The sequence below is a fragment of the Galendromus occidentalis genome, unplaced genomic scaffold (assembly GCF_000255335.2).
Source record: "Galendromus occidentalis unplaced genomic scaffold, Mocc_1.1 scf7180000077486, whole genome shotgun sequence".
Taxonomy (NCBI): domain Eukaryota; kingdom Metazoa; phylum Arthropoda; class Arachnida; order Mesostigmata; family Phytoseiidae; genus Galendromus; species Galendromus occidentalis.
Window position 1 is genome coordinate 494,073 of NW_003805474.1, and position 12,111 is coordinate 506,183.

Sequence of the window (12,111 nt, forward strand, 5' to 3'; positions counted from 1 at the left end):
TCGATATAGGGTTTCCCTAGATATTTGATAATTGTAATGATAGAAACTCCTCATTGACATGAAGGTGTGCCTCAGATAGCGCGATCTTCCAGCAGTTCGGAACGGTAGGAGTTCATTAACCAGAACTTCTCTGGCAACATACTCTGTTCTGTGCACTTATTTTGCTCTGGTTCTCGGTCTGCCAACATGGAAAAACGGATTCACGAGAGTCGTACTTTGCGGTGCGGTACGCGAAAAGCGAGATTTTTCATTCATAAATCCAGAGTATCAAGTCCAATGGTTTGCACATAGAACCTATGGTAGCAGACTCCAAGACGCGAAAGGTTTTCACAGGGAGCGACTCGTGAAATAATTTTCGAGTGATGAGAACCGAGGTACATCTTGGGATATAATATTCTTGATCGAATCGAGGTACTTGCAGAACGGAAGCTAAGGCGCCTAAAGAGCTTCTCTGAGGTCCAGAACCTGTTCGTTGTTCTTGCCGTATCTGACAGCATTTCATTTACTTTAACCTGGGAGGAGCGACCGGTGAGGAAGGCTTCTGTCCTATTCGCGATATGCTGCCCACCCCGAGACGCGGGGACGAAAGCCGAGTAGAAAATATCCGGAAGCATGAGGGATATTTGACGCTTCACGTTCGAAACATACCACCGCAAATATACGCTCTGACGGACCTCCTCTCCGCAAACTCATTTGTGTGCAAAGTCTCCGAGATCCGCGAGTGTCTGCGCGAGGTTCCTGCGATTTCTAAAGAGCACAGCCTGGGGGAGGCCTAAGACTCGAGTATGAATCAACTACCGCCGGAGGTGGGTACAATTCCTTTCTCCTCTGGAGAAATCCGTTGCTATGCAAGCCTCGAATCGAGACAGCGGGTTATAGAAGTATTGGGATCGGAATGATCTTCCCGATTGAGTCTCTTCCTCGCGGGAGCATCGTGTTTCCCCCTCCTCATTCTCCCCCATAGGTGCTGGAGCATATCTTGCTGAAAATTCACAGCCTTGATCGATTGAAACTCTCCGCTGTCTGTCGCCATTGGTCCGACCTATTGTGTACGCCAGCCCTGCTGGGAGATGTTCGTTTCGTTGCTCGTCAAAGCATCACAAATGAGACAGCCTCACTAATCCTGATGAATACTCGTCGTGAATACAAACACCTCGAGCTCTACAGCTGTGAGTAGTTTTCGCGTTGTAGGCTGCCGATCCTGATTGGATCTCGCCTGGTCCAATTGTAGTCACATTTTCTCTTTCAGTAAGTCTACTGGATTTCGACGCAATGTTTTGGGGCAAGGTCGGCGCACACCTCCGTAGTTTGCACATCACCGTTTGCAAGTGGTCGTCTCATTCATTTTATTCGATACTCGAGCACTGTCCGAGACTGGAGTCTCTGGAATTCGTAGGGCCATACGGTGGGTTTTGATTCCGGGTGGAGTTTCAGCTTCAATACGGCTCGGAGCACTCACAGAATGCAATGGAACGAAACGCTTATTCAAATCGGATTAGATCCAGCCGGTTTCGAAAATTCTATTCGGGTTTCAGAAAACAACGTCTTCGGACTGCCTGAAGCGTTGGAACCCCCAGGCGGTGCAAACTTGGATAAAATCCGCCGATGTTTAGCTGGCGTCCGACATCTTTATTTGAAAGAAGTTCGTCTGAACGGGAACACTCTCGATCCCCTGCTCGATTGCATGCCGAATCTAACGTCATTCTTCTTGGACAGCAGTGGCATCGATCCCCTCGGCTTCCCGGAGATTCTGAGAAGCATGATGAAGTGCGAGCGGAAATTCACAAGTCTGGCGCTGGGTCATGTATGCACCGACTCGAGGGTGAGCAAGCTCATCGATAAAAACGCGGGGAGCTTGGAATACTTGTTTTTGGCAAACTGCCGAAGACTCGGGCGAGAGGTCTTCGAAGCGATCAGCGCCTGTAGCGCACTACGTCATTTGGGGCTCTGCGAAGCTAATCATATCCGGAATTCCGATCTTCGGCGGATCTTTCGGCGAATCCCCGATCTCGAAACCCTCACCCTGGACGTCCCGCGACCAAGCGATGGAATATTTAACTACATTAACCAACTGAGGAAACTCAAAAAGCTTCGTATATCTAGCCGGCCAAACTTACTCGCGGTAGCGCTAGAGATCGTAGGGAGAATGACCACGGTCCAAGACTTCGATATTCGGCCGCACGCCGCGGATCTGGAGACTTTGCGCAAGCTCGAAAACCTCAAAGATCTACGGTGTTTGAGGCTGACTGGTCAGGGCTATACCCCCGAATCATTTGCGTGGATTGTCGAGAATTTCCAGAATTTAATGGTGCTCGACGTCGGTTTCTCTCCAATGGTCGATTCTGACGGTGTAAAGCTGCGTCAACTGAGAAACCTTAGGAAATTCGAGATACTCGATGCTGGCGACCTCACAGACTTGACCTTCGAAAATGGTGTCGGCTCGTCTGCTATGTGGTCTCTCTGCATCGACGATGCCAATATCACGGACGTAGGACTCAGGAACATAGTGACCCATCATAGTCACTTAAAGTATTTGTCGATAAACGGTTGCGAGGAATTAACAGACGACGGTTTGTTGTACTTCATCCGTCGAGCGCCACTGCTCCAGGAGCTGTACATGTGCGCGACTCTCTTGACAGACGTTAGCTTGAGAGCGCTGGAAACTTGGTGTCCCCGACTCCATACGATCCGGACCAGCCCCCACATGTCGAAAGAAGCTCGAATTTCATTGAGAAACCGCAGACCACAGGTCGCAATAAAATCATAAGAGCCATTCGAAGTGAAGTAGACTACATTACATGACCACGTTCCAACAACCATCCATAAAACTCTTCTTCTACCCTCGTACCAATAAACCGTATCCCATCATGGTGCATGACTTCGTTTCTTCCCTTCTTCCATCCCGAGATCCTCGGACCGCATGGTGAGGGCCCCATACTCGAGATTGACATAGGATCGGTGATCTCTCCATAGGGGCTCGCATCCCTCCTCCCCTTCCTGTCCTTTCAGAGAAGGATTGACCTCCTCCTCCATCAAGAATGGGAGGAAACCCAACTTCGGTTTTGATCATGACATCTTCCGGCTCGGAGACGTGATGGTACCTGCCGACGTTTTCCCGGAATCGTTGATAGCCAGCTGTGCTTCAACAGTGTCCGAATAATGTGACGGATGGTCGACGCTCATGGAAGCTTCTCTTGACGGCGTCAGCGAAAGGTTCAGCGAATAGGCAACGAAGGCGAGGACACAGGGTTTCGAGTGCCCTGAGACTTCTGCCCGATATCAGAGGGCATGATTGTACTAGCAAACTCTCGAGAAAAGGCTCGCCGCGAAGAAGAGAAATCAAACCCACGTTGGTGATTCTCAGGCAGCGGTAAAGATGAAGGGTCCGGAGCCGGCCCTCACGCGGTGGGAGGGCCAGGAGCTCTTCATGCCTCGGGGGACTTTCGGGCAGGCTCATATTACAGCAGGCTTGGGCCCCGAGACAGGAGTCGCAGCAATCCTCTTCTTCTCCGTAGAAATTAAGGGTCTGCAGATTCTCCAGCAGAATGATCTTGCTCACGTGCGCATCGCTGACCACATCGAGACCTTCAAGGCTCAGCTTTTCTAACTTTTTAAATTGTCAAGAATCAAGTCAAACCAGGCGGGATTGAAGTAACACCTTATCAATGTCAACGTTCTGAGATTAGCTAGCCGAGCCATGCTCTCGAAAGCTTCGTAACTTTCTTCGAAATCGTAGTCGAGTAACTTGAGACGTTCGAAACCCGCAAGGGTCGCCAAGTATTGAAGCCATTCGCCCTCACTCGAGGGCGGAAAATCCATGCCGAGACGCCGAAGTTTTCTGAGATCGCGCAAATTCACGAGTGCAGTGTCAGAAACGAGGTCTGTTATTTCCGTCACAGACAGGTGCTCTAGGTCTGGAGCATTGCGTATGATTTGCGTCAAATGACAGTCGTCGAGGTGCCGAGCGGATGCGAGGGACAGTGTCCGCAAGTTCGTCAGACAGCCGATGGCAGCGTAAGCCCTACCGGTCAGACCGGCGCACCACGCCAATCGGAGCTCTTGGAGAGTCTTCGAAAATCTCTCTGCGATACTGATTACATGTTCATCGGTGAGGAGCATCAGGATGCGCTGGCTCGAGTCTGGAGCGCGTGTATAGCGAGGCTCCTGCTCCGTGGAGCAGCGGGTCGAAATCGACGTCAAGTTCGGCATCAACTCGAGCAAACGATCGAATGTACTGCTCGACATGTAAGCTCGCGGGAAGAGCCTATTCATTTTGAGGAATGATAGGTGGAACTCTTCGAGGACGACATCCTCCGGTCGCTTCGGGACGAAAATTCCGTCTCCCTCCCAAAAACCTGCGAAGTTTGGAGTTGATTCAGTACCTCACGCTCCGGAGGATAATAATCGGCTCCATACGATGATGTCTCGCTCGGCATTCTTCGGACCACTGAAGTTTTTTGGACTCCGTTGAATACGTACACACACGCTACAGACAAGCTCATCCTTACCTGAGAACGAGAGAGTTTCCAGGTTCGGGCACCGCCGAATGATGGAGCAGAAAACCGCAGGCGACCATGTGCATCTGCTGAGACGAAGCTCCCGGAGGTTTTCTCCGACCTTTATCCAAAACTTGGGATCGCACTGGTCGAGATCGGCTGAAACGCGAGAGATATGAGCCTGTGGCACGATTCCTCTCCTAATGCTCCACATCGACGAATTCGTTCAGAGCGACTGTCTCTCACCCCTTGAAATGCTGAGGTGATTATAAATGCGATCGCTCTTCAATATACACGGTATTGCCTTATCCATGTTGGCCCCAGTGATCGCGAGTCGGACATCGTCCAGCAGACCGGAAACAACCTGTGCCCACCGTCGACACGTGCGGGCGATCTGGAGTCGATTCCGTGGATCCAGATCCGACAGAACCCGTGTCAGTAGCTGCGAGGTAGAACTCATTTTCTAACTATAGAACGCTGACGCGGTCGTAGCGAGTCAGAGGAAACTTCCTTCCATCTTGCGGAGCAGATTTTTCCCCCGATCGGGATGAACACCAACCTCAGCAGGCATGCTGTCCATCTTTTCGAATTCGCTTCCCACTTATACTAGACGAGAGTGGGTCTGATTTCCCGGAAATGCCGCGAGCTCATCGATTCTGGGCGCGAGGTGATCGAGCGGTCCGCTTCACAGGAAGATTCCTGACATCGTCGCTCCTATACGCCACACCACTTGGGGACACTCGATACTTCCCGATGCTGATGATCTAGTCCGAGTGGGTGAATGATTATTCTACTTGGGAAAAACTCTCACTCTGGGCGGATATCGGCTCAAATCGACGGAATGCCTCTGATCTTCGCCCCTGACGAGAGGAAGCCAGACTTTTGAACCAAATACAAATCTTGATTCCGTGACGTTCGAATAAACATGCGCTCATGACAAGCTACCCTCACCCGCTTTTCGAACGTATCTCCTCCTTCGAATTCGAATGCGCCATCACCACCGACGGGCCTAGTTTCCGAACTCTGACTGAGATCGAAGTCTGCGAGGCTTCAGCTTCTGACTGTTCGGATCTAAATTGAAAGATCGGTATCGAGAAGAGAGATTGTGGAAGTGCTTGTGAAAGAAGCGTGTTTGTGAAAGTCCCAGAACGTAGCTCGCCTGAATGTCGAAATCAATTCTCCAGACCAGCTTCTACAATGCAGGAGAAACCAATTTTTGGAAAAAGCACGGACTGCCCAGAGGTTGCTTAAGAAAGGAGGTACTTTTTATTGCACTCATTCCTTTCTTGTTACGTGCTCATTCTGAATTGGCGCGGCTCCAGCCTCTGTGCCGTCGGTACCTGCTGTAATCTCTTCGAGAATCTTTTCTCCCGAGGTTCCTGTTGTGAAAACCCTTCTCAATACTTTTCTTCCACGTGGAGTCGATCTCATCCTTGGATCTCTCGGCGTCCGGCATCTTGGCGGCCGGAACCTCGGCTTCGGAGACGTTGGCGATCGGAATTTTTTCGTCCGGAGTCTTGGCTTTCGGGATCTTGGAGTCCGGAATCTCGGCATTCGGAATCTCGACCTTCGGCATATTGGCGTCCGCAGTCTTGGATTCCTTCTTCTTGGCGGCGTCCGGAATCTCGGCTTTCGGGATCTCGGCGATGTCGATTTCTTCGTCCGGAATCTCGATCTCCGGCATCTTGGCGTCCGTAGTCTTTGATCCCTTCATCACGGCGTCCGTAGTCTTTGATTCCTTCATCTTGGCTTCCGTGGGCTTGGCGTCCGGAATGGTGGCGTCCGGTGTTTTGGAGTCCTCTCCACCTGCCTCATCAGCGCGTTTCTTCACCTGATCCGACCCAGTGGCTTCGGAACTTCCTCCGGCAGATTCTGTCACCGGATCGATTACCGCGACGGGGTCGACGTCGCCCTAACAAATATTTTTGATATTATTCGAAATCTATTGCCCGGCTTACTGATCCCAGGTTTCTCGAGTACTCGGGATAGGGGGAGGCTCATGGAGCTCAAAGACCCACCCCATGCTCTCTATCGTAGACAGCTCCATAGGATCTGCTACTCCGTGCATCGGAAATAGCGACGGATTTGTACTACATTGCATGTGTTCTCCGCGTGGGGAAAGGATGATGAATGGGATCGTCCTGTTCGATAGTTTTTCACACAGCTCATGTATGTGCCGTCCAGCGGAGTATCCAGGAGGTGGGGAGAGCTATGCCCTTCCCCCTCCTACAATCCCCATCCGTAGTGCTAAAGCATAAGAGCAGGTCGCCTTCTTGGACCCCCGAAAAAAACTCCGGGTACGCCTCTGGTGTTATGGAGGCGGCTGGGATGAACTCACATTCGCCTCAACAGAGCATCCGGCTTGTGAGGGCCAGTCACACATCCTCGTTCCCGGGTTGAAGTGAAGCTGGCTGGGACAGTCGAAGAGATGGGGATGCCAATCCATGCATTGGATGAATCGGCCGCAATTTCTCGGATCGGGAAACAATCCTTCCCCTTGCGAGCACAAGAAACCTGAAGCAATATTTTGTGAAGGAGCCGCTCTGGGACTCCTCGATGTCTTGAAGTAGTATTCGGGAATGATCTATAGGTACCGTTCGGGCACACCCGATTGCTCGATCGGCACTTTGTTCCATAGGATTTGGGACTGATTCTCAACCACGTCGAAGGAGACTGTTATTTAATCATTCGGCAAACCCGCTCCTGCGATGTTTTAGCCGGGTAGGTTTCGAAGGAGTTCCTCTTCTCCGAAGGGAAGATTCGCTCTTACTCTGTGGTTCCTTCCACTCACCTGCATCGGCGGTCTTGACGAGCACGAAGGCGAGAACCGCGGAGTACCTCATTCTGACTGCTTAAGCGTGGAGGGCTCGTGATGTGCCCTCCGCTAGACTCGCGCTAGGATATTTAAGTTGCTGCCCATTGCTTCGCCACAATAAGTCGTAAATCGCCGTTCGCCGTAATTTTCCATGAAATCCAACTCAGCTCGCGCAGAAAAGACGAGGAGCTGTCACTTTGACACAGGCTTAAACCGAGAATTCAGTCAATAGACGGGTCTCCCTCGAACCGCTCATCGGAAGTCTCTCAGCTCATATCGAGGCAAAGTATCCGCCATACCCGTCTAGGGAGTACTGTCGGTGCTACTCGAGCATATGTACACCTCATGTGGAATATCGGTGATTGGACGAGGTCGCGCTCGATACCCTGCCATTCGAAATCCTTCCGTATATACCACTCCTCGAAGCACCGACTAAGGCTCTCGTGCATGAATATGGACGAGAGAACCTTCCGCTCGAGCTCGGTGCTTCATGCAGGATTGAGCTAGTGTCAGGTGTCAGCCTAATTTTGAAATTTCACAGTCGAGCGTCGCGAAAAAAGGACAGAAGATTGCCGCGGTGGGGAAAATTCATATGTCTTCGGGATTCTCGATTGGAGTCTCACGAAAATTGTTCGATGTTGCTCTCTTTGGTTAAGCGAGCCGCGAGACATATCTTTCAGGCCTTGAGGACGATATCGTATCCTTCTATTTGAATCGAAGACGACTATCGAGAGAACTTCATCGAGGTGCTGTATACCACTGCTCGTGATAATTTGCGAAGTTGGGCGTGCGTTCGGGCTGTCCAGCGCAGGGGGGGGGCGGTCAATGCATCGAGGGAGAGGAGGAATAAAGCCTGGAGTCTGCTATAGGCGGTCGGAACCCCCCGCCCAATCTTCCCCGCTTGGTAAATCGCTGCTCCTGGCGAAAAATGCCTCGCTGATGAAGTACCCTTTTTTTTCCCACATTGATAGCCCACCTTCCTATCCGGGGTTCTAGCAGGGAAATCACCATGAGTGGACCTCGTGTCTCTCGGAAATTCGGCACGAATAAAGTGAGCTGTCACGATTTGGATCCATCGAGTTTGTATTGTAACAATGACACGAATGTAACAATGATGATCTCAGTGAGGTAAATCCACAGTTTACCAAGCGTGAGCTCCGTAAGCAGTTCCGTAGGCAGTTCCGTAGATGGGAGCGGCAACGGCGTGGCCGATGTGAGTCGAGAGGAGGGGAGCAGCATGAGCGATCTTCGCGACGGGAGCGGCGTGGAGAAGGGGTGCGTGGAGAACGGGCGCATGGGCGATCTTGGCGACGGGAGCGGCGTGGAGAAGTGGCGCGTGGAGAACGGGCGCATGGGCGATCTTAGCGACGGGCGCGTGGATGGTCTTGGTCACCGAGGTGTAGGAGGTGGCGACGGGATGGGCGACTGCGACAGGAGCAGCATGGGCGACGGCGACGTGAGACAGAAGGGGGGCATGATGAGCCTGGAGAAGAGGGGCGGAGTGGAGGACTCCAGCGTTGGCGGTGGCCAAGACGGCAGCGGCGAAAGCGAAGGCGATCATTGTGCTTGTTGTCGAGCGTTGAGTGAACTCTGCTTCTCGTCCATTCTCTCGACATATAAATATCTATCGCTAAGGAGAGGAGGTGTTCAAGTTTCTGGCGGGTGCTCTTCGGTATTCTGGGTCAATTACGGTGCCGACGGCGCGTACCTACATTTTCGGCGCCATGTGCACAGCGCTTTGTGGTGGCGATGCTCCCGTGGAAACTCTCTAGAGATTGGGAACGCGCTGCGGCGTGGGGAATCGAACACGGGAATCGACCTGAGTGTCCCAGGCGAACCCGTTTTCCCGAATATTCTCCCATCGGCGTTGACGTAATTTTCCGTCACTTTCGGGCATAAATTTGAGACGGAGCCAACAGTCGACGGATAGATCCCTCCTCCCCTCCGTCTAATTTCCCCGAGAAACATCGAAGTCGTGGTAGACAGTGCGGTAGCTACAATAATCGCATGACGAAGTTCCAGCTTCGCCTCGGATTCTGGTCGAGATGCTCGGGTGTCCGAATGAGGCGGTGGCGTCGCGCCTGTCCAATGTGTTACTCAACAAGACGGAGTTGATTCTTTATACAGCGTTTTCTTTAGATGCCTTCAACGTTTCTGTGAAGTCGGAACGTTCTATCGGAGCCGTGGAATTAATGAACCGTTTGTGTGCCGCCGTCGTTCTTGGTGATTACGCTTTCGTTCGTATTTCACTAATGGCGGTTTGAGACTTCAATCTCATCGAGCAGCGTACCCGAGAAACTCATCCCAATGAGCGTGATTGACCAACGGTCTGGTTGCCGGGGCGAGCTGAGAACGTGCCAGGTTTTCAGAATGTACTACGGTCCTGCGCGTCCTTCCCGCTCGGATGACTTTTACTTTCGGGACGACGCCGTCTTCATCGAGTTGTTCATTGATTTATTGAGTCTCGCCCGTCCGACCATGAGCAGAAAGTATCGCAATTTTCTAGGGCTCGAAATTTCGAACACTCGAATGAGTTCCGAGAAATCTCCACGAATGTGTTGAATGAGAGTGATAATAAGCAGCCTGACTAAGTCGTCCATATCCCCTCGTGAGAGGTCGAGACGATGATCTTCTTTTCTGACCCACTCTTCCCTGCTGCATTCCCTTCAGTCTCCGAGATTTCGAGCAGAGTCCAGAATGATTCTTGAGACCGTCTGATATATCTGACGGAAATATGCTTGCCAGCTTCTGATTGACACATTGATTGAAGTCGGAACAGGAGCGTCCTGCCGTGCGAGGTGAACAGGCGGTTCAGCTACGACGATCGCCCCGTTTGATTGTGACCAGAGATATCTTCCATCACCTGGAGCTTGGATCAATCACCGAAATATGCCTGCGATATGCCTCGAGGTTGTCGAGGAATATTCATGCTAGTTTCGCTGATTCGCGACGGATCTCCGCGGATCGATGGATCCTGGGAGTGCTTCTCTCGCGGAACCCTGCTGACTCAAAATCCGCCTCCATTCTTGCTCCCCAGAAGTTTTTTGGAGACTTTCGAAATCATCAGAAGTTTTCTTCGAACAAGATTGAAGAGCCTGCTTACGACTCTCACCCTGATACGGGTGCAGTGACGGCATTTCCGAAGCGACGACGAACACCTTCGTTCCATTGATCCGCTCCTGCTAACAGTATGGAATCTGATTGAGAGGAACTCCGATCTGCGGCTGCTTGGGGCTGCTGCGCATCACGTTCTTTCGCGGTATGAGCCTTCGAAAAATAGCAGCGGCGGAAAATCCCCATCGAGCTCCACTCTCAGGACCGAATATCGGTAGCCCAAACTCGAGAACAAGAAATCGCTCACTACTGGGACCCTGGCCGGGAATCGGCGAATCGGAGTCGACTAGATTTCGACATCTTCCCTGATTAGGAGTCAGGAGTACACCGATTAGCAGACGCTAGGTATATGCATCTCCGACTTTCGAAGGAGCTCGAGTCTCACACCGAGAGATGAGAGTCTCACAGTTCGTAGTCTCGCCGCTCCCTCTGCGCGGACTTCATCGCGAAAACCCGAGCTCTGAAACACGATCCCCGTGGGCTCGCAATATCCTTCACCTGCCTACATGCTAGGATTGAGTTCTTCTGAAAATCTTGGAAGACTGCCTCACTGATTAAGAATATTGCCGTCGAGAGAGGCGATACCGCGGGACAATCCGAGGTTCCTCACCGATGTGGGGCTCTGGGAGGGTTCCTCTCGGCGGGAAAGAATGCAGTCCGTTGAAACCCCATGCAGAGGAGAGGATTCCCTGCTGCTTACTCGCGTACTTCTGACTCCCTAGAACCTTCAGACCAGACGGGTCGGGATAAGCATCTGATGAGTCACGTCGCGTAGTTCCGTAGAAGTGTCTCGGGGCTGGGGCGCGTTCCGAGGTAGATTAAGTTTCTACACCTGCGCCCCTCGACTTCTTCTTAGGGCGCTTTCCCCCACCCGAAGCCCTTGATCGTGCTCGGGAACCCTCGCGATGCCATTCCGAAGGTGCGAGTGTTTGGTGGCTTCGCTAGACAGAGAATCATCCCCCTCCTCAATTGAATGAATCCTCTCGGTTCAGTGAGAAACTCTGTTGCGTAATTGCTGGTCCGTATTCTCGCAAGCCATATCGAGCATATTTTTCCATAGGATGTCTACATAGCTTGTTTCCACCGACCTTCGGGACCCCGAGGGGTCCTAGGGCCCCCTATCGGGAACGCCTGCCCTAGATAGAGAAAGTGGTCCATGTTTCAGATGCTAAAGGCCCCTCTTCTGAAATCTATCGCAGTTTAAAGTCATTTCGAAACGGTCATCTATGAGGCGATGGCTCACGGTCGTTTCTCCAGGGAATTGAAATGCGCAAATATTTACGCTTACACTCAGTCATTGGAGCGAATTCGAGAAGTCTCACGCAATCAGGGAGATACGCTCTGCTCTGTCGAAGCGGGATCTAGTCCTTCGCGTATGATGATACGATCGGCAGACTTTACCCAAGGTCAAATCGACGTCGTCGTCTCGTTTGCACTGTTCGGCTCAGCGCTCGGACTTCTTAGCCGTGTCCAGAATTTTCTCCGGACCTGAATAACTTTTCTGCCTCATTGTCTCCTTGTTGAACGGCTGAAGTTTATTGGTGACGCTCTGAACTCCCGCATTGTGCCGACGAGAACTCACCGCGAATGAATCAAACGACAAGTGCGATCTCATGGTACTCGAATGAAGATATCGATCGTGCTCGTCTCTACAGAACAGGGAGAATGTGTAGAGCAACCCGGGTG

The 12,111-nt window shown here is 51.8% G+C and overlaps 4 protein-coding genes across 4 annotated transcripts; 1 reads left to right on the plus strand and 3 right to left on the minus strand.

Annotated features, from left to right (window-relative positions):
- Positions 1-692: 692 nt before the first annotated feature.
- Positions 693-2,767, plus strand: LOC100906710 (dynein regulatory complex subunit 6). Its single transcript, XM_029112221.1, has 4 exons — positions 693-806; positions 965-1,169; positions 1,250-1,405; positions 1,536-2,767. Exons 1-4 carry the CDS (start codon positions 786-788, stop codon positions 2,765-2,767), a joined length of 1,614 nt encoding a protein of 537 aa, XP_028968054.1. The 5' UTR covers positions 693-785.
- A 62-nt stretch (positions 2,768-2,829) lies between these two features.
- Positions 2,830-5,067, minus strand: LOC100906855 (uncharacterized). Its single transcript, XM_003745946.2, has 5 exons — positions 5,056-5,067; positions 4,743-4,938; positions 4,509-4,655; positions 3,638-4,355; positions 2,830-3,569 (listed from the first exon to the last, which is right to left on the minus strand). The coding sequence occupies exons 1-5, from the start codon at positions 5,065-5,067 to the stop codon at positions 3,143-3,145; spliced, it is 1,500 nt and encodes a 499-aa protein (XP_003745994.2). The 3' UTR covers positions 2,830-3,142.
- Positions 5,068-5,743: 676 nt separating this feature from the next.
- Positions 5,744-7,391, minus strand: LOC100903231 (periaxin). The gene is made up of 3 exons (XM_003745924.2): positions 7,288-7,391; positions 6,835-7,010; positions 5,744-6,408 (listed from the first exon to the last, which is right to left on the minus strand). Exons 1-3 carry the CDS (start codon positions 7,337-7,339, stop codon positions 5,794-5,796), a joined length of 843 nt encoding a protein of 280 aa, XP_003745972.1. The 5' UTR covers positions 7,340-7,391; the 3' UTR covers positions 5,744-5,793.
- Positions 7,392-8,452: 1,061 nt separating this feature from the next.
- LOC108864559 (larval/pupal cuticle protein H1C) lies at positions 8,453-8,872 on the minus strand. Its single transcript, XM_018640506.1, has one exon. The coding sequence runs from the start codon at positions 8,870-8,872 to the stop codon at positions 8,453-8,455; it is 420 nt and encodes a 139-aa protein (XP_018496022.1).
- Positions 8,873-12,111: the final 3,239 nt, after the last annotated feature.

Bases quoted from the DNA above. Each gene is read 5' to 3' on its own strand.
- LOC100906710 (XM_029112221.1), top strand. From the start codon at position 786: ATGAATCAACTACCGCCGGAG. The intron at 807-964 runs GTGGGTACAATT...TCTCCCCCATAG, and splicing joins TGAATCAACTACCGCCGGAG to GTGCTGGAGCATATCTTGCT. The intron at 1,406-1,535 runs GTGGGTTTTGAT...TTCGGGTTTCAG, and splicing joins GGAATTCGTAGGGCCATACG to AAAACAACGTCTTCGGACTG.
- LOC100906855 (XM_003745946.2), bottom strand. The intron at 4,656-4,742 runs GTGAGAGACAGT...CTCGCGTTTCAG, and splicing joins TCACCTCAGCATTTCAAGGG to CCGATCTCGACCAGTGCGAT. The intron at 3,570-3,637 runs GTTTGACTTGAT...CGATGTGGTCAG, and splicing joins TGTTACTTCAATCCCGCCTG to CGATGCGCACGTGAGCAAGA.
- LOC100903231 (XM_003745924.2), bottom strand. From the start codon at position 7,339: ATGAGGTACTCCGCGGTTCTCGCCTTCGTGCTCGTCAAGACCGCCGAT. The intron at 7,011-7,287 runs GTGAGTGGAAGG...ATATTGCTTCAG, and splicing joins CGTCAAGACCGCCGATGCAG to GTTTCTTGTGCTCGCAAGGG. The intron at 6,409-6,834 runs GTGAGTTCATCC...AATATTTGTTAG, and splicing joins GATGCTCTGTTGAGGCGAAT to GGCGACGTCGACCCCGTCGC.
- LOC108864559 (XM_018640506.1), bottom strand. From the start codon at position 8,872: ATGATCGCCTTCGCTTTCGCCGCTGCCGTCTTGGCCACCGCCAACGCT.